Source organism: Canis lupus, chromosome 2, assembly GCF_048164855.1.
Source record: "Canis lupus baileyi chromosome 2, mCanLup2.hap1, whole genome shotgun sequence".
Classification (NCBI taxonomy): domain Eukaryota; kingdom Metazoa; phylum Chordata; class Mammalia; order Carnivora; family Canidae; genus Canis; species Canis lupus.
The window spans coordinates 62,352,769-62,370,194 of record NC_132839.1 but is presented as its reverse complement, the minus strand read 5'-3'; the positions used below and the strand labels follow the sequence as shown (position 1 = coordinate 62,370,194).

The window sequence follows — 17,426 nt, the reverse complement described above, 5'->3', positions numbered from 1 at the left end:
AGGTGCGGGCAGTTGGGGTCTGGTGAGGGCCTGCTTCCTGGTTCACAGATGTGGACTTCTTGCTCTGTGCTCACACCTGTGGAGGGCCAGGTAGCTCTCTGGGGTCTTTTCTTGTCAGGACACTGATCCTACTTGAGGGCTCCAATCTGATACCCAAAGGTCCCAGTGTTTACCCCCTCACCGTAGGAATTGGGTTCCAGTATATGAATTCTGGGGGACACAAGCTGAGCGGTCAGCAACAGGAGTGTGGGGGTGTCCTAGTATCCAGGTACTCTACTTGTTGACCTGGGGGTGGGCTCCAGAGCACTCGCTTGGAAGGACTCACTGAGCTGTGTTTTGTGTCCTTTTATGAATCTGTGTTTTATTTCACAGCATCACTTAGAATCTAAGGCAATGTGGCCCCTGGCCCCTGGCCTGGGGGTACTGCCGCTGTTAACTGTGGCCTCCAGTAGCAGAGCAATGACAAGTCATTGAGACCCATCGGGTCCTCTGGCATCTCTGAAGGCCAAGAGCTCCCTCTAGTTGTCAGTTTCTGAGATAGTAAACCGAGTCAAGTGTCCTATTCTGCTTGCCTCCCAATCCTGGGCCCAATCTCCTCCCAGGCCTTGTGCCCCCCATAGGCCGCTGTGGGGAAGCCTGGCAACGAGCCCTTCTCTGGTCCTTGGCCACTGCCTGAGGGGTCAGTCACCCTGCCCTGCCTGTCAGGGATGGCCACAGCCTTGTGTGCTACTGCATGCTGCAAGGGACACACCAGCTGCCCTGGACAATGGCAGACATGACGTGGAGGCCCAGGGTGAGGCTCCTGTGCTGGGGAGCAGAGCAGGAAGGGCTGCCCCGTGCCCAGTGGCACGGGGATTGGGGCGGGGGAGGGCCTGCACTGTGCCACCACCTCCCTGCTCAGTTTCACTGCATCCTGACACACGAAGTCCTAGCATGCACCCCATGGACTTGATTCTTCTTATAATAATGGCTAACAGGGTATCTGTATTTGGGGGATCCTGACGTGCCAGCTGAGACCGGGTACCGTTGATGCTGAATGCAGCACTGGGTCAAGCCCTTTCAGGTTCCAACCTGGGTACTGTGTCAGATCCCCACGTGACCGCCTGCTATGAGGCCAGAGAAGGGTTGTTGTGGGGCTGTCTCACCTCAGCAAGACAGACACTTTCACTGGACACGACCCCCTCAGGCTTCTGGGGCTCTTCCTGAGCCTGTCCTCAGAGCTGGGCAGAGAGCTGGCCCCTGGGCCAGCTGGAGCCCCCACCAGGCCCGTGCCAGAGGTCACCTGTCCCAGCGAGGTTCAACTCCACAGTGGTCTTGGGTATCAGACCAGGGAGACTGTGGCCCCAGATGGTTCTTGGGCCCTCCCATGTCCCACAGAGAAGATGGGGAGCGAGGAATGGGGATGGAAGAGGAACGAGTCGTAGACGCAGTGAGACCATCGAGTGACAGGTTAGATCATGACCATTTAAACCCCGTGACATGTTTTTAAGAACACAGTACTTCCAGGGGCAGAGTCACACGATCTGGCACACCACTGCTCACTGTCCTTCTGCATGAAGGACGCCTGGCCGGTCCCCTTCACACCTCCTCCAGGGTCCTGTCCGTGTCAGGTGCCGCCCCGAAGCACCCAGGCCTGTCCTCAGGCGGACGCCTGGCCCCCGGCCCCAACTTCTTCCCGCCAGCGGGCTCCTGCAGTCTTCAGAGTTCGTTGTGGCGAGCTCTCGAGATGCGGCCCGACAGATCCTGCAGGTGCTTCTTTACCTGAAAACAACGACACAGTGTAAACCCAGCAGCCGTCTGTCCCATATCATGAGACACACAGACTTCAAACTGCAAACTTCTCAGCTCCCCGCTTTTCTTAATTTACAAGTCCACCCATCCGGAAACCGTCATAAATAAATCACAAAAGCAGCTCCACGCTGACTAGAACATGACCGCCCACTAGAAACAAACAGCGCAGAGCAGATCACGCTGGAGGGAAGAGTGACGTTTCTATCGTCAGCCCCAGCCACTTGCAAAGGCAGTGAACAGGGATGCTGCCTGGCCGGCCCCCAACCCCATGGAGCCGAGTCTGTTGCACATGATTCTCTACCCGGCTCATGTCTTTCTGCCACGGCAGTGAGCAGGGGCCAGCCCTCGCTTGCCCCTTTCCATCACAGCCCAATTCCCCGCTGCAAGTTCTTTTGCCCTGTGACATCACTCTGGAGCCGACCTCCCACGCCGCTGCTTACCTTCTTTCTGATATGCTGCCAAACGTGGGCACAGACCCACGCGCCCTTCCTCCGTGGCACTTCTGCCTCATTTCACTCTAAAGTTTTTTTGTGTTTGAATAGATGGCACATCCCTGTGGCTCCAGAGAATGAGACACAAAGGAAGGTCCCTCCTCCCTTTCTCCCTCTAGAGACAACCCACCTCATCTGTTTCTAGACTGTTCTGTGCACCCTAGTGCCACCTTTGGCTCCCACTCCTCCTATTACCAGCTCCTTGGAGCGTCCACACTGCCCTGCTGCTTGTTCCTGCTTAGTCCGACCCAGAGGCTCTTCTGCATGCAGAGCCCACGCTTCAGTGGCTGGACGGGCACCTGATCTGTGGGTCACCACGAATGACCTAACCAGACCCAGAGTGACCCCATTCTGCTCAGGCTACCTGCCACTGCCCAGGGACGGTCTCTGGTCCATGAGAGGATGGGGATTCTCAGGGGACCGTCCTCCTGTGATATGGACCAAAGCCATTGTCTCATGCTTATACCCTCTGCAGGGTCACCTGGCTGAGAGCACCAGTTGGCAGCACAGGTATCCCCTGGCTCTAAACAGGCTCAAGGGGATGGCCCAGTGCTGGCCCCCGTGGGAGCGGGTGTGTGGCTGCAATGGGCACCCCACCAGGTGCCACCAGCCCACACAACCACCAGAGAGGCGGGAGCAGTACCCACACAGAGCCAGGTGCACGCACCTTGTAGCCCAGCTCCTTGGTCTTCTCCTCCAGCATGGCATACTTCTCCTTGTTCCGGCTCACGTGCTCCCGGTCCCCAAAGCTCTCCACATGTTTCAGTTTCTGATGTGAGATTTCCAACTGCTTCTGGTAGTGGTTGTGCTTTTCAATTTTGGCTTCAAAGTGCTTAAGCTCCTCCTAGAATAACATTTCAACAGCTGAAAGTCCCCCAACGGTTCCTTGTGTCCCGGCCCCCCTGGCATGCCTCTCTGACCCCTTAAGAGCACAAGTGGCAGCTACAGGCCCAGGGCAGCAAGCCAGTCCTGCTGGGTGACAGCGCTTAGCATGGGGAAGCAGGGGCTACCCTCTCTGAGGGCACACACTCCAAGCCCCTCAACGTGTGACCTGCCCGGGACACTCAGGGTGCCATCCCTGCTGCCACCCAATCTCGAAGCAGCACACGTGGAAGCAAGGGGGAGGGGAGCGTCCCCACCTGCCAGAGATGCAGGCCATCTGCCCTTGCCAGGCATCTGGTTCCCTCTACCCCGAGCCCAAATCCAGCCTGAGGCCTGGGCTTGGCTGCATTGCCCTGTCCTCTGGACCCACAGCCTCTGTCCCATCTGGAGCAGCCACCACTCTGGAAGACTCTGCAACATTGCCTTCCTGCTGCTCCTACCTGCACAGTGCTCTTGGGTTAGTCTCACTGGCTGGTCCTCCACATCCTGGTCTTGGCTGAGCTGTTACCTCCTCTAGACCTCCAGAGCGGGGCTAAGTGGCCTGCCTGGGGGCCACAAGGGCCGACAATACATGTCCCTCTGAACTGGGCTGAGCTCCACAAGGGTGGCCCTGCCCACCCAGCTCTGGATGGATGCAGATACAGGGACCTTTGCTGGACACTCACTGACCTCCCTGCTGCGTCTCCCACCTGCCGATGATCCCCCCACCACAGGGGCTGTCTCCCTTTCCACCTTCCCCACCCCCGTGACTATGGGGTCAACTGTGGTGAGCTCAGCGGTGGCCTCTAGGACCCACGTGGCAGAATGACCTCAGTCCACAGGCCCCAGTTGGAGTGCCCACCTCGGGGTCCTGTCCTAGCCAACAGCAGCCTCTTGCCCACACCCTTCGGATCCCTGACACACTGGCCCAGAGTGGTGTGGTTATGGCTTGACCCACTGAGGTGACACTTGGGCAAGTGAAAGGCCCCTCTCTCCAGGCCCATTGCCAGAGCCCCACATGGGGTCTGCTGTTCTCCTCCAGACACTTCTCAACCCACAATGCTCCTGCAGGAGCCCTCCGTCCTCACACTCAGTGCATCCAAAGCTGGGCACATGCCCTTGGAGCCAGACCCTCATCCACTGGAGCCAACATTGTCCATACAGACGTGAACATGGCAGTTCCACATGGCTGCCGACCAGCTTGGCAGAGGAACACAAGGAAAAAAGCTTGTGAACACACTGGCCACTCACACCGCAGTTCAGAGTCTTTTCCACGTTAGAAAGTTCAACAGAAGAGGTGTCACTAGATACTGTGAGCCAGCGCCACCCAGCACCTTCCTTACCCGGAATGACTCCAGCTCCTTCTCAGTGAAGTTGGCGGACTTGGCCAGGTCCCACAGATCGATCACTCGGGGCTCCTCAAATTCTGGCAAAGAGGCAAAAGCAGGCCCAGTGCTGGATGGTGGCATCCCATGATGCCCAGGGGCCCTGACAACACTGCGAGTGTGAGCGTCCCTGGACTTGGGCATGTGCCACATGCACCAATGCATGTGTATGTGTGTGTCCAGTGCCATCTGGCAGCAAACTGAGTGTTGTTCTCGTGCATGTCCAATCTGTGGCTTGAGGCACCACTGGAACGTGACCTCGGTGACATTCTTGTTGTCTGCAGCACCCACCAGCATTTCCCTGCACCCCTGAGGAAGGGTCCCCCTTGGCAGAGCCGTCTGGGGGTGGAGGGGCAGTAGGAATCAAGAGACAGCAGGGTTCCTGGGGCCTCTGGGCCAGGACTGTGTCAGTCTACCCATAGCTCTGGGCTGAAGCTTAGGCCACCGTCCATCCTTCAGGCTCCAAAGCAAAACCAACCACCAAGGAAAGAACTCCTTGACCTCAACCAGTGCTGATGAGCAGATGCAGTGATGGGTGTCCAGCTGGGCCACTCACCTCTCCTCCCTCCCTGGAGCAGACTAGGAGCAAGTGAGTCATAGCTGCCCACCTGGGGGCCATGCCACCAGCTGCTACCCCCTCCCTTAGCTGACCCCTTCCTGCCCGAGACCCTCAGGGGCCCATGGAGAATGTTCCTGAAGGACTCAGCAGACTCCAGGAGAACTAGGAGCTGGCCAGGTGAGGATCCTAGAAGGTGGTGGTTCAGGTGCAGAGGGGCAGAGGTACAGTGGCCACCCCAGCACCGTGTCGCTTGACCCGCTATGTCCCCAGGTGGACAGCAGCACCTGCCGCATGGATGCCCCTGGGCTCATGGTGGAGAAGAGGTGACTAGCCAAGACGCTGGAAACAAAGGGCAGCCTGGCCTGGGGCGGGAGCAGGGTGGACAGCAGCTGGCCATGGGGATCAGGGCCACACCACAGGGCAGTGTGGGCCACATGGCCACGATCCCCCCACACAGGGCCTGAAGTGGAGCAGTGTGCTCACCGGCCTGGGTGCCGTAGCCCCGGTGGCTGACCCTCCGCAGGCGGTCATAGCCCTGGTTGATGCCCCGCAGCCGGTCCTTCAGCTCCGCGTGCTTGCTGTGCAGCACATCCTCCTTGATGCGGCTTGTGTCAAAGGGGCTGATGACATTCTCCTGGATTTCTGTGTGGAACAGGCACTGTGAGCTGTGGCCAGGACCCACCCTGCCCTGCTGCAGGAGCAGAAGTGCTCCAGGACTGCCCTCTGAGGAAGGGGCCCTGGGCTGACCCCTGTGACCCTGCACCCTGACACTCGGTTTGCTGATGTGGCTTCTGGGTCCAAGACGACGGTGCCCTCCCAGAGCGGCTTGCCCTGGGGCTAGGTGGCACTCATGTATGTGCGGGGTGGGCAGCAACAGTGGCCCATGACCCAAATCACTGCATCTGACCAAACATTCTTGTCAGAGGCGCCCCGATGAATCCCCCGGAAGGGAGTACCACTCAGAAATGGGGCCGACGTTGAGGGAAGCTCCCTGCCCTACCCACGGCCCCAGGACTGCTCTGGAGGGTGGGGAGGGCACCTTCAGTTCTGCTCAGGGTCTCCAGCAGGACGTGGTACTCGCGCACTTTCTCCTGGTGGTGCTGGAACTCCCGCCACAGCTTGTCCAGCTCCTCGCTGGAGAACTTCCCTGAAGTCTTTGCCTGGGAGGAGTGAACACTGTGAGCCTGCCCCACCCCGGGTCACCCCTCAGGCTGTTTGCCGTGATTCCACAGGCGCCACCGCTGATCATCCCCTCAGATGGGGCAGGACCCCGCTCCTGTGTGAAGTGCTGGGTGCGTTCTCGCCTAGATGACCCTTTAACTAGGGGATGCAGCAGGACCTGTCGCCAGACTCGATAGAAAGGTGACAACCATCAAAGTGTGGGGAGCTGCAGGATCCCCCAGGAGGGGAGGCAGCGTCTTGGGAGGGACCTCAGGCCAGTGGCCTCATCGGCATCCTCCTGCTATACACAGCTATGTGGTGACATGAATACTGTGGGTCCGGGGCTCAGCCCCCTCCACAGCGGACCCTCCCTCTCTCCCGCTCCAACTCCACCCCTTGGACCAAGGACGATGGGCTGCTGTGAGAAGTCTGATTCTAGGCCCCACTCAGTGCGGTCCAGACAGAACCTGGACAGGAGCTGGAGGATTAAGAGCAGGACAGTGAGTGACTTTCTGCAGCCAGCCACCACCTGGTCCCACCACCTGCCCTCACCCACCTGGGGTTTCCGCCCCCAGAGGAGACCAGATGCTGTGAGCCCAGTGCCCACACACCCAGCCCACACTGTGAGCATACCTTTTTGAACCAGACACCACACAGACTCAAACCCAAAACTAAATGGACACCATAAAACATGCAGCCTATGTGACACCACGAGCCTGGGTGTTTGCAGGTTATCCAGCCCGTTCTGTCATTCGAAGCGCCATGCCACACAGAATTCCTTCTCTGAGCAGGTGAGACTGTGGCCACAACCCCATGGTTCCAAGAAGAAAGCCCTGCTCCCTGAGACGCCCTCTAACAGGCTCCTATGCGGAGCAGCAGCCCCCAGCAGCTCTCCTGAACTCTCAATGCTAGGGTGCACAGTTCAGGGTTTATGGGAAGCAGTGAGGGTTACCTTGTGCCATAGCTTCTCCAGCCTGGGGTCCTCCAGGCTGTCGTCCTCGGTGGCGTCACTGAGGGAGTTGCTACTCACAGCCCGGGCATCCTTCCTCCCGTCCAGACCATATTTGGCCAGGATCACTAGGAGAGACAGGGAGGTATCACTCCAGTCCTGGCTACTACCTGCCTGGCACTGAGGACAGCCTACACCCCCAGGCTCTGCGCTCCCGACAGGTGAATAGCCTCTGAGCACGCAGAGGAGCAGCAAGAGGGGCGGAAGGATAACCAGGTCATTGGGCTCAGCCTGGCCTTGGCTTCCACATCTGAAGCTGCACCGGATCCCTCAGAGGGCAAGTCACAGGAGTCTCAGGGTGTCCACCAGCCTGGAAGGCAGAAGGCTCTGGATTCCAGCTGTGCTGCGTTCAGCAGGAACTGGAGCCAGAAATAAACACTGGAGCTGGAAGAGGCCCACGGAGCCTTGAGCCCTGCCTCTTCTGCTCTCGGGTGAGGACATCGGGGCCCTGGCTCCCCTGTGGTGCACCTGGGGATCCGTGCTGGGCATGGTGAGGGTGGCCAGTCTGGGCAGCAGAGCAGATCGCTCAAGAGCATCTGCCTTAGTGCTCCAGCTTCCCAGTCTCTGGAGTCCTTCTGCCCTGTCCCCCTGGCACCCGGGAAGCACACACCACCCAAACAGAATGCAGATGGCTCCACCGGGAACACGGACTCGGATGCTGTCTGGGTGGGAAGCTGTGCCCAGGAGGATGTGCCCAGGCAGTGGGAGTCCGGGGTGAATGTGCCCCAGGAGGGAGATGAGAGCTGGCTGACCCCTATATACCCTCATGCTCCTCTGTCCAGGCCCCGGGCCATCCGCTGGGGGCTAGTTTCTTCCAGAGCTTTCTTTCCTGGCCCTTTGGATGGCCCCCAAACATTCTGACTGGGTGCAATTATCCTGCATCTCCTCACCTGCCCCTTCTGCTATCTTGCTCTGGTTTCTTTATATGTCTCACCATTCTAGAATGAGGTCATGTAAAATGGCAGGCAGACCTATGTCCTCACCCCAGAAGCAGATGCCCAATGTGACCTAACAACTGGTAGGTGTCTTGTGAAGTCTGACGGTAAGGATGCAGGCTTGCTGGGGAAATGTCACGAGCGGAGTCTGAAAACCCTGGCTTCATGTCCTGCCGTGCTCACAGCTGTGACTGCGGGCAGTAAGTACCTCAGAGGCTCAGGTGGACATACAGCATTTGGTCTCAGGAAAGAACTGTTACCACAGATGGCGTGTGCTCCACGTGCTGCCATGTCCGAGGAAGCCAGTGTCTGGCTCCGTGGGCATGTGGGATGGTGGGTGGCCTACAGGGCAGACTCTGGGTCCAGCCACACCTGTGGCCACTGCAGCCATGGCTACTCCAGCCCCCAAGCTGGGCTCTGTGGGGAGCTGCAGCAGGCTCAGACTGGTGAGGGTGTGTGCATGTCCTGGGGCAGGTGGCAGGCCAGAGCACCAGTAGGCAGGATGGGGACATGACTTCTGCTCTCTGCTCTTCACTAGAGGGACGACAGCAAGACTGGTCAGCGCAGGAGCGGCCTCGAGACTCAGCTGCACACAGGGGCTCTTGGGCAGTGAGCTCAGAGTCCTAACCCCCACCTGAAGCATGCCACAGGAGGGAGGCGGAAAGGGAGCCTGAGAGACCTCTCAGTCCTGAGGACGCACATCTTTTGCATACTGGAGGCTGGGCAGACAGTTGCTCTGTCTTGAATACCCGCAGGAACAAGCAGCTCACCACATCCCATCTCAATACATTCTATTCTGTTAGAAAGTTATTTTCATTACAGATGATCTGAAATCGACTTCCCCCAACTTCCAGGCTATAGGACCATCCCAACTCTCTCTTCCAGGTGAGACAGTTCCATCCTAGGCAACCGGGTGGCCCCAGCCTCTCTCCTGGGCCAAGGAGTTGCAGGGCCTTCCACTGCTTGTGTGTCAATGTGCCTGGGAACCCTTGCCCTAACTATGCCTACCTTTTGTCAAGAGCCTCACAAAACGGCCCAGCAGCCGTGCCCACAGCTGGTTGCTGGTTGGAGGTGAGCCACTGTGCAGGCTGCAGCAAGGTGGCCCTGCTCCCCTACTGCCATAAACCACGTCTGCATGGGCAGCCAAGGCTACAGGGCCCAGGAGATGCCCCCCTAACTCCCTGTCATGCTAAGGGGGAAAGAAAGATACCACTGAGGTTGCGAGTGAGTTTGGCCTGCTTCTCTCCGTCTTCATCCAGGCCCTCGGCCTTCAGCTTCTTCCAGGCGAACTCATCCCTTTCTTGCATCTTCAGATCTGCGTGGAGTTCGGACAGTTTCACAGGAGAAAGTTGAAGCTACAGAACAAGAGCAGAAGATTCTGACAACTGGCCCCAAGATGAACCAATGGCATCACCCGGGAGACAGTGACCCTGAGCGAGGGGCACTCAGAACAACCAAAAATGAGCAGGGGGATGCATGGTCCTGGCAGGTCAAAATCCCACCCGTGCTCCCGGGCAAGACCCTCGGGGGACTGCCACCCTGCAGAGGGAGGATCACCAGTTTGTATGTGAAGCCTTCTTTCCAGCCTCACTGGAAGAGGTCCAGGCAGGGCATGATCCAGAAATGCCCAGTCTGTGAGGAGCTACCCGACATCAGCGGCCTGAGCACGGGCTGCCAGTTCCTCTCGATAAGGTCAGCTACGGCTGCAGGGCCAGCTCCTGCACCAGGATGTCTCCCCCCGCCCCTTGCACCTGGACATCTGTGGGGACCGGGTATAGGGGTGGGAGGATGCAGGGACATGAATGCTGGGTATGGGAGGAAACTGCTACCTTTTCCTTGTATCATGCAAGTATGATAAAAAATTAACTTTGATGATTAGAGGATGGTGGACTGAGTTGTGGCAAACTTCCACACTGAGATCCATTAGTGAACCTGCCTGACCAATGCCTCCACCTGCAAGGGACTCACTCATGACACAATGACAAGAGGCTCTAAGTGCGGTGTCTCTGCCCCACGACCCAGCCCACAATATGGTGGGGCGGGGCCTTGGCTTCAGGCTGGAATGAGACTGTGCCTGTGTTAGGTGGTCCTGAGGCTCTGGAAGCAAGCCCAAGGCCCAGGGAGGCCAAGAGGAGACTGGGCCCTGCTCCTGCCATTCCTGCTGACTGGTATCAGCTCAGCCCAGACCGGCGGGACAAATGTGCTCCAGGCTGGTCCATCTGGCCACAACATTCCACCAGTCTTCATGAGGCCGTACCTGCCATTCAGGAAGTCTCAGCTGAGATGGCACTTCAGGCACCATGACCTACCGCAATGCCACCCTTTCCTGCAGGTGTTCCCTGGGTACCCAGTGCGACCCTGGTGGGCTGCTGAACAAGCTACAAGATGGAGCAACCCCCTGCCAACCACATGGGATGGGGAGACTGCGGCCAACGTGCTTTTTAGATTAAAAGGGTCATCATGGTGACCCTGGTTCAGCTTCTGCTAGGCCTCTCTGTTGATGCTCAGAAAACCTGGGCCCCACCCTCCAGCAGCTTGAAGACTAGTCAGGGAAAGTTCCTCAGGAGTAAAAAAGCACCAAATGAATCGCAGGGCCTAAGGCGGGAAGCTCTTCTCATTCTCTAGAAGTTTCTTTGACCCTGCTCCATTGGTTTGCCCCTCCTTTGCTGGCTCTTTGGGACAGGCATGTCTCCACAGTACCCCACTCCTACCACCTCTCCTGAGCCCCAAACCCTTCCTTTCAAAGCCTCTTGTGTGCACCTAGATGCCCTAGGCTCCTCAGATGGCATCCAGGGTGGGCTTACATAATAATCTCGCCTGCCCGCCTGAGCTCTGTCCTAGGATTTCTTCTGTGGGCACTCTCAGGAGTACATCAGACCCTGGGGAGGCTGGGGCTGCAGCCTCACGGCGGAGAAACTGGAATGGTGTGGGGCAGGCTGATTTCCCAGGAAGGGTATGTAGGGTGCTAGGAGGTGAGGAGTTGGGAAAGGCAGGCCTGCAGTCCACCCAGGATACCAAGGACACGACACTTAAGTCCAGGCATCCATAAGGTCTGTCATCTAAGCCTGGGACCTATCTGCTTCGAGAGCCACAGCCAAGGACAGGGAGAGCCCGGCTCCTGGCTCTGCCCTCTGTGGTTAGTGTGACAGTGCAATGGCCCTGATGTCCCTCCTGGGGACTGCAGAGGGAGAGGACCTGAGTGCTCTCTGACTGCCAGCTAGTACCGCCGTCGGGGGACAGATCTGAGGACCTCAGTAGAGGTCCCCACTCACCTCTTACTTTCTTATCTGTCCATGTCTCCAGGGCCCTGCGGGGAGTCAATCTCCCAGCATCCAGCCAGGAGCCCTATGGGCTGCAGACTCTGGTGCCCACCTGTGTGCTACTGTCTCAGCCCCTGTGAACCACTGCTTCTCACGTCTGAAGCCTCTGGGGATCTGAATTACACGCTGTGTCTCACAACTCGGTCCTTCCTTTGACATACAGAGGCTTGTGAGCTCAGCGCGGGAGACACCACCTGAAGTGGTAATGCCCGCACACAGCAGCCATCGTGTCCCGTCAAAAAGGAGGAAAAGATACAGGTCATGTGCAGACACTTGGCACCCACTCTCTGGATTCTTTCAACCTCTTTAACTTCAAGTTAAATGTTAATGCCTCACACGAAAAGAACTAGTCAGTAGAAAATCAAACACAGAACAGAATGTGTTCAATATTAAACAGTTAGGTAAATCATCTAATCCAGAGACAAACCAACCCACAGGAAGGCAGGCACTCGTCACAAACAAATGGTATGTTTATGGCTCCTGAGGCGGGGACGGTGTCACAGTTATATACTTGATCTTACTGGTACACGGTGAAGCAGCTCCAAGGACAGAACAGGGCCTGCCTGCCTGGGAGCTGCTGTCAGGACAAGGACCTCGACCTGCACCTCCTGCTCCAGGAATGTGGCCTACAGAGAACCAGGGGAGGGAAACAGGATCTCCCCTTCCTTCTGGCCCTCCCACCTCAGAGGACAACACTTCAACACATTTTAATCACAAGGGCAGGATAAGAACCCGACAGGGCTTGGAGCTCACAGAACTGGGTGTGTGAGCCTGCCCAGGATGTGTCCCCAGCCCCAAACAAGGCAGCCCCGAGCAGGGCAACACCGGCCAGAGACTAGTGCGCAGGTGGGTGGGTGCCGCCCATAGAGGAACCCACTGAGGAGAAGCCATGGCTTCACTCAAACCCCAAAGCTCTGGGGACAGCCCTCTCCCTCCCCCCACACTGCTCAGGAGTCTTGCAACACTGGAAGATGTCACAAGACCCACAGTACTAGGCAGAAGTAGCCCTGGTTCTTGTCCCCCGCCTACAGCTCTCCTAAGCGCTTCTATCAAACAGGAACTGGATAATCTCACAGAAAGTCAAGACACCAAGGTGGGATGATGCAGCAGTAGTTCCCTGCTCCCAGTCGGGGCTCACTAGACCAGAAGTGACATTCAGGGTCTTCTCAAAGGACCCCAACCCCAACCGCGCAGCGGCAGCTGCAAACCAAGGCAGGCATCATGGCACTAGACTAGGCTATGGCTGGCAAGATAGAGGAGACCCAGGCCGGGTGGTCCCCAGGACCATAAGAGAGAAAGGACCAGGCCCTGGAGACCTCCAGGACTAGAGGAGACCCAGACCCCCTTACCCTGGAGACAGGGGACACCCCCAGGACCCTGCTGGCCCAGGGTCACAGCAAACAGGGGATGCCCCAGGCCCGCACTCCCCGGGGTCACGGCAGACAGGGGACGCCCCCCACCCCCCGCCCCGCACTCCCCGGGGTCACGGCAGACAGGGGACGCCCCTCCCGCCCCGCACTCCCCGGGGTCACCGCAGACAGGGGACGCCCCTCCCGCCCCGCACTCCCCGGGGTCACCGCAGACAGGGGACGCCCCTCCCGCCCCGCACTCCCCGGGGTCACCGCAGACAGGGGACGCCCCGGCCCGGCACTCCCCGGGGTCACCGCAGACGGGACGCCCCGGCCCCGCACTCCCCGGGGTCACCGCAGACAGAGGACGCCCCGGCCCGGCACTCCCCGGGGTCACCGCAGACGGGACGCCCCGGCCCCGCACTCCCCGGGGTCACCGCAGACGGGACGCCCCGGCCCCGCACTCCCCGGGGTCACCGCAGACAGAGGACGCCCCGGCCCCGCACTCCCCGGGATCACCGCTGACGGGACGCCCGGGCCCCGCACTCCCCGGGGTCACGGCAGACCCGGACGCCCCCGGCCCGACAGCCCCCAGGATCCCCGGAGGCCGCGGCCGCCTCTCACCCGCTGGGCCTTCTCCCACAGCTGGTTGAGCTTCTCCATGCGGAACTCCCCGCCGGACTCGCGTTTCGGCGGCAGCTCGGGCTCGTTCTTCTCCCGCGAGTACTTGCCGCCGTGGCCCGCCGCCGTCCGGGGCCCGACCAGCAGCAGCAGCAGGAGCAGCAGCAGCAGCGGCGGCGCCGGCAGGAGCCCCCGCGACCCCGGGCAGAGCCTCGGCGACGCCATCTTCCTCCTTTGGCCGCCGGGACCCCGCGCCTCCAGCCGAAGAGGCCCCGCCCCCGCCTCGCGCTGGGACCGCCCCCGCCGCGCGGCCTCCTGGGAGTTGTAGTCCCTACCGGCGCGGGCCGCCCAAGCGAGGCCGCCGGTGGACTACGAGGCCCACCAAACCCTGCGGAGGCACGTGGTCGTTTCCTGGGCAACCACCGCGGCCCCGAGTTGCCGGGCGCCCACGCGTGGGCAGAGCGCGCTGGGGCTGCTCTGCCTGGGGCTGCTCTGCCTGTGGCTGCTCTGCCTGAGATGGCGAGGTTGAGCCGGTCCTCCCCTTGACCACCCGGACCCGGGCTCGGGGATGACCCGAGGCCCCTCCCCTCTGCTCCAGGTTCGGGAGTCAGGACAGTCTGGCGGAAGACTTAGATGGTTCCTGTGTCAGCGGCAGTGATAGGGAGCCTTCTGCGTCACCCTGGGGGGCGGGGGGCGCTGCACCCCAACAATGTGTGAACTGCATCTCGTACACCTCCATGCACTTTTTCTGTATCAGAGATACTTGTGTACCTGCCTCATTCCCACCCTGCTACATTTTAGTACAAAAACCAAGTTCAGCCTAGAGGGCCCATGTGTTGGGGTTGGGCCCGCCCTGGGAGGAGCTGCAGGTCATTGCCCTCAGGTGGCTCCAGGTAGATGGCCCAGTAGGAGCACCAAATAGGGGCTTTGGGCAGGAGAGGGGACTGGGTGAACCCACCTGGTAAGAGTGACCTGCAAGGCCTCCCAGAGCATCAGATTATGCCTGGGTGGGAGGGCTTTGGCATTGGAGGGGAGATGAAGATAGAGGAAGGGTGGAGAAAACCTCAGCAGCTTAGGAGGAATCCTACTTAGTTACTTCAACGTTGTGCCCTGTGTGGTCCAGAGAGGGTTGAAAGTCCCTGCAATTAAGGAGGGCTTTGCTGTCCTTTCCACCTAACCCCAGGATCTGGAGAGCCATCGTTTCACGTATTTTGCCGGGTTGTTTAGTTGTTTTGGGCAAAGGTTGACTTCAGTCTACCTACTGGTAGTCCAGTTTATCCGGGGTACAGGCTCCAGCAGCTGGGCTGTTCATATTGAATGATGTGTGAAACAAAGTCAGAAGAGAAATTATTAAATTTCCTTACTCCCTACAGCCTACTGACAAGTCCTTGAAACAGGCCGAGTGACATTCCTTTAGGAACTCAGCTGCCTCAATGTTGATACTCTGCTGAGGGCAAAAGGCAATCCTAGCCCAACCCCAGGATCCTGTGAGTCTACTGGAACATACAAAAATTCCTTTAGAAACTTCCTTTATCTCTAACCCCCAAGATACATGTTGGTGATCATCCCTCAAACCTATGGCCCACTGACATGCGTCTGAAGGGTCTGAAGACTCAGGTTTTATTAGACGGTAATAAATGACCCTTCCTCAACAATAACTAGTCCCTCCAGGTCCTGGAAACCTTGCTTCCAAAATTCCTTAGAAACTTACACTCTCCTCAACCCCCTTCCAACTGGAAAGTCTATCATGGGCCACTCCTCATGACCCCAGGGCAGCTCTTCCTGACCATGGATCCTGTCCTCTTGCTTTAATGAAACCACCTTTTTGTGCCAAAGATGTCTCAAGAATTCCTTCTTGACTGTCAGCTTCGAACCCTGATGTCTTTTCTACATCATTTAATGCACTTATCCTCTTTATTAGTTACCTAATAAATGCATACAGACCCCAAGAGGATAGATGTTTATTCTTTTCCGTGTTCACGACAAATCAAAAGTTATCCTCTGAGTGGTGATGTGGGGACCCATCTTCAACATGAACCTTCCAAGATTGCTTCCCAGTGGCACAAGGAGAGACAGCTTGAGGATCTCATAGGTGAGGGGATAGAGAGCCAGGCCTGTCCCTTTTGCTCATGTCCTACTGTCTAGAAGCAATCATATGGCTACATCTGTTAAAAAGAAAACCTCAGGCTAAGAATGGAGTAACGGTAGGCCAAGTCACCAAATCAGGCTTAATATCTAACCTCATTTCAGTTCCAACCTCGCCCAGAGATGTAGTTGTAACTGGTCAGCCAAGAATTTTCTGGTCAGTACCAAGGAAATAATCTCCAAAGGAAGCTGAGGTTATCTGCATGGTAAGACCCCCTGCCCTTCCCCTAAGGGAAAGTGACTGCCTGAAACAATCCTTTTTTTGTTTTGTTTTGCTTATAACTTCTTGCCCCACCCCCCTTCCTATAAACAATTCCTTTGTACATCTCCTTGGAGCTCCCTCTACTTGCTGGATGGGTTGCTGTCCAATTAAGGAATGGCTTAATAAAGCCAATGAGATTGGCAAATTCACTCAGCTGAAGTTTTGTTTTTGTTTTTATTTATTCACTTTTATTTTTTTAATATTTATTTATTTATTCATGAAAGACACAGAGAGAGAGGTGCAGAGACACAGGCAGAGGGAGAAACAGGCTCCCTGCAGGGAGCCTGATGTGGGACTCGATCCCAGGTCTCCAGGATCACGCCCTGGGCTAAAGGTGGTGCTAAACCTCCGAGCCACCTGGGCTGCCCTATTTATTCACTTTTAAAGATTTTATTTATTTATTCATGAGAGACACAGAAAGAGAGAGAGGCAGAGGGAGAAGCAGGGTCCCTGTAGGGAGCCCAATGCAGGACTCCATCCCAGGACCCCAGGATCAAGACCTGAGCTGAAGGCAGATACTCAATCACTGAGCCACCCAGGTGCCCCTTTGCTTTTGTTTTTAAACACATGGAACTCTCAGGCAGCCGGTCTGATGGAAGAACTAATCCAGGGTATTCATGGCATTTCTTACCTCTTGGGCCCCCGTAGAGGCCACAGACCGCAGACGTCAAAGGCAGTGAGTTTCCAGCTTCCTGCATCATGAAGCTGAAAGTTCACAGACCAAAAATTGATCCCAGCTCTCCAAAAGTCCTGAATGATCATCTTGTCTGTGCGTCTTTACCTCACAGACTGCTAAGTGAAGACCACAAGATGGGGTTTGACTTGCCAAGTCACACAATTATTGCATGCCTCTGATCAAGAGAATTCCAGAGCTACATTCCTCATTGACACAGATACAAAAATCCATAACAAAATACTAGCAAATAGAATTCTACAATCTATACATAAGTTTGGCTTCATAATTCAAAGTGGAATGATATAATTCTCTTTATTAATAGAATGAAAGAGAAGGAACATGTATCATTCACAAATAAATGTAGTTGAAGCGCTTGACAAGTTCAACACCCATTTGTGATGAAATCATTCAGCCAGCTAGCACTAGAAGGAGACTTTCTCAACTTAATAAGGGGCATCTACACAAGTGTACAACTCACATCATACTCCATGGGGAAATGTTGAGCACTTTAATAAATGAATGCAAGGGTGTTAACCATGATCACCAATATTCAGCACACTACCTCATGCCCACTAGAATAGCCCCAAATTAATTGGGTTCAGTGTCATATGTTGGGAAAAATATGAAGCCACTAAAACTCTCACACTTTGCTGATGAGAGTGTCAAATTCTCACCTGCTTGACAAAACCCTTAGTTTCTTACAAAATTCGAGAAACATCTATTCTATGACCCAATCCAATAGGTTCAATTCTCTGAACCTGTAGCCATGGGCTCATGAGCCGGAGTACACAGGCACCTGGCTCTGGGGGGGCCCAAGCAGACTGAGTTCAGCCACTCACTCTGATGAGATCCTCAGGCAGA

General features: G+C 56.9%; 1 protein-coding gene across 1 annotated transcript; it reads right to left on the bottom strand.

The window, feature by feature from the left end:
- Positions 1 to 1,433: 1,433 nt before the first annotated feature.
- Positions 1,434 to 13,779, bottom strand: LRPAP1 (LDL receptor related protein associated protein 1). The gene is made up of 8 exons (XM_072803565.1): positions 13,486 to 13,779; positions 9,403 to 9,547; positions 7,201 to 7,325; positions 6,127 to 6,247; positions 5,571 to 5,729; positions 4,487 to 4,569; positions 2,950 to 3,126; positions 1,434 to 1,761 (listed from the first exon to the last, which is right to left on the bottom strand). Exons 1-8 carry the CDS (start codon positions 13,705 to 13,707, stop codon positions 1,699 to 1,701), a joined length of 1,095 nt encoding a protein of 364 aa, XP_072659666.1. The 5' UTR covers positions 13,708 to 13,779; the 3' UTR covers positions 1,434 to 1,698.
- Between the last annotated feature and the right edge of the window lie 3,647 nt (positions 13,780 to 17,426).

Bases quoted from the DNA above. Each gene is read 5' to 3' on its own strand.
- LRPAP1 (XM_072803565.1), bottom strand. From the start codon at position 13,707: ATGGCGTCGCCGAGGCTCTGCCCGGGGTCGCGGGGGCTCCTGCCGGCG. The intron at 7,326-9,402 runs GTATCTTTCTTT...TGTCTCTCCTAG, and splicing joins ACTCACTCGCAACCTCAGTG to TGATCCTGGCCAAATATGGT. The intron at 4,570-5,570 runs GTGAGCACACTG...CCTCTTTGCCAG, and splicing joins GGGCTACGGCACCCAGGCCG to AATTTGAGGAGCCCCGAGTG.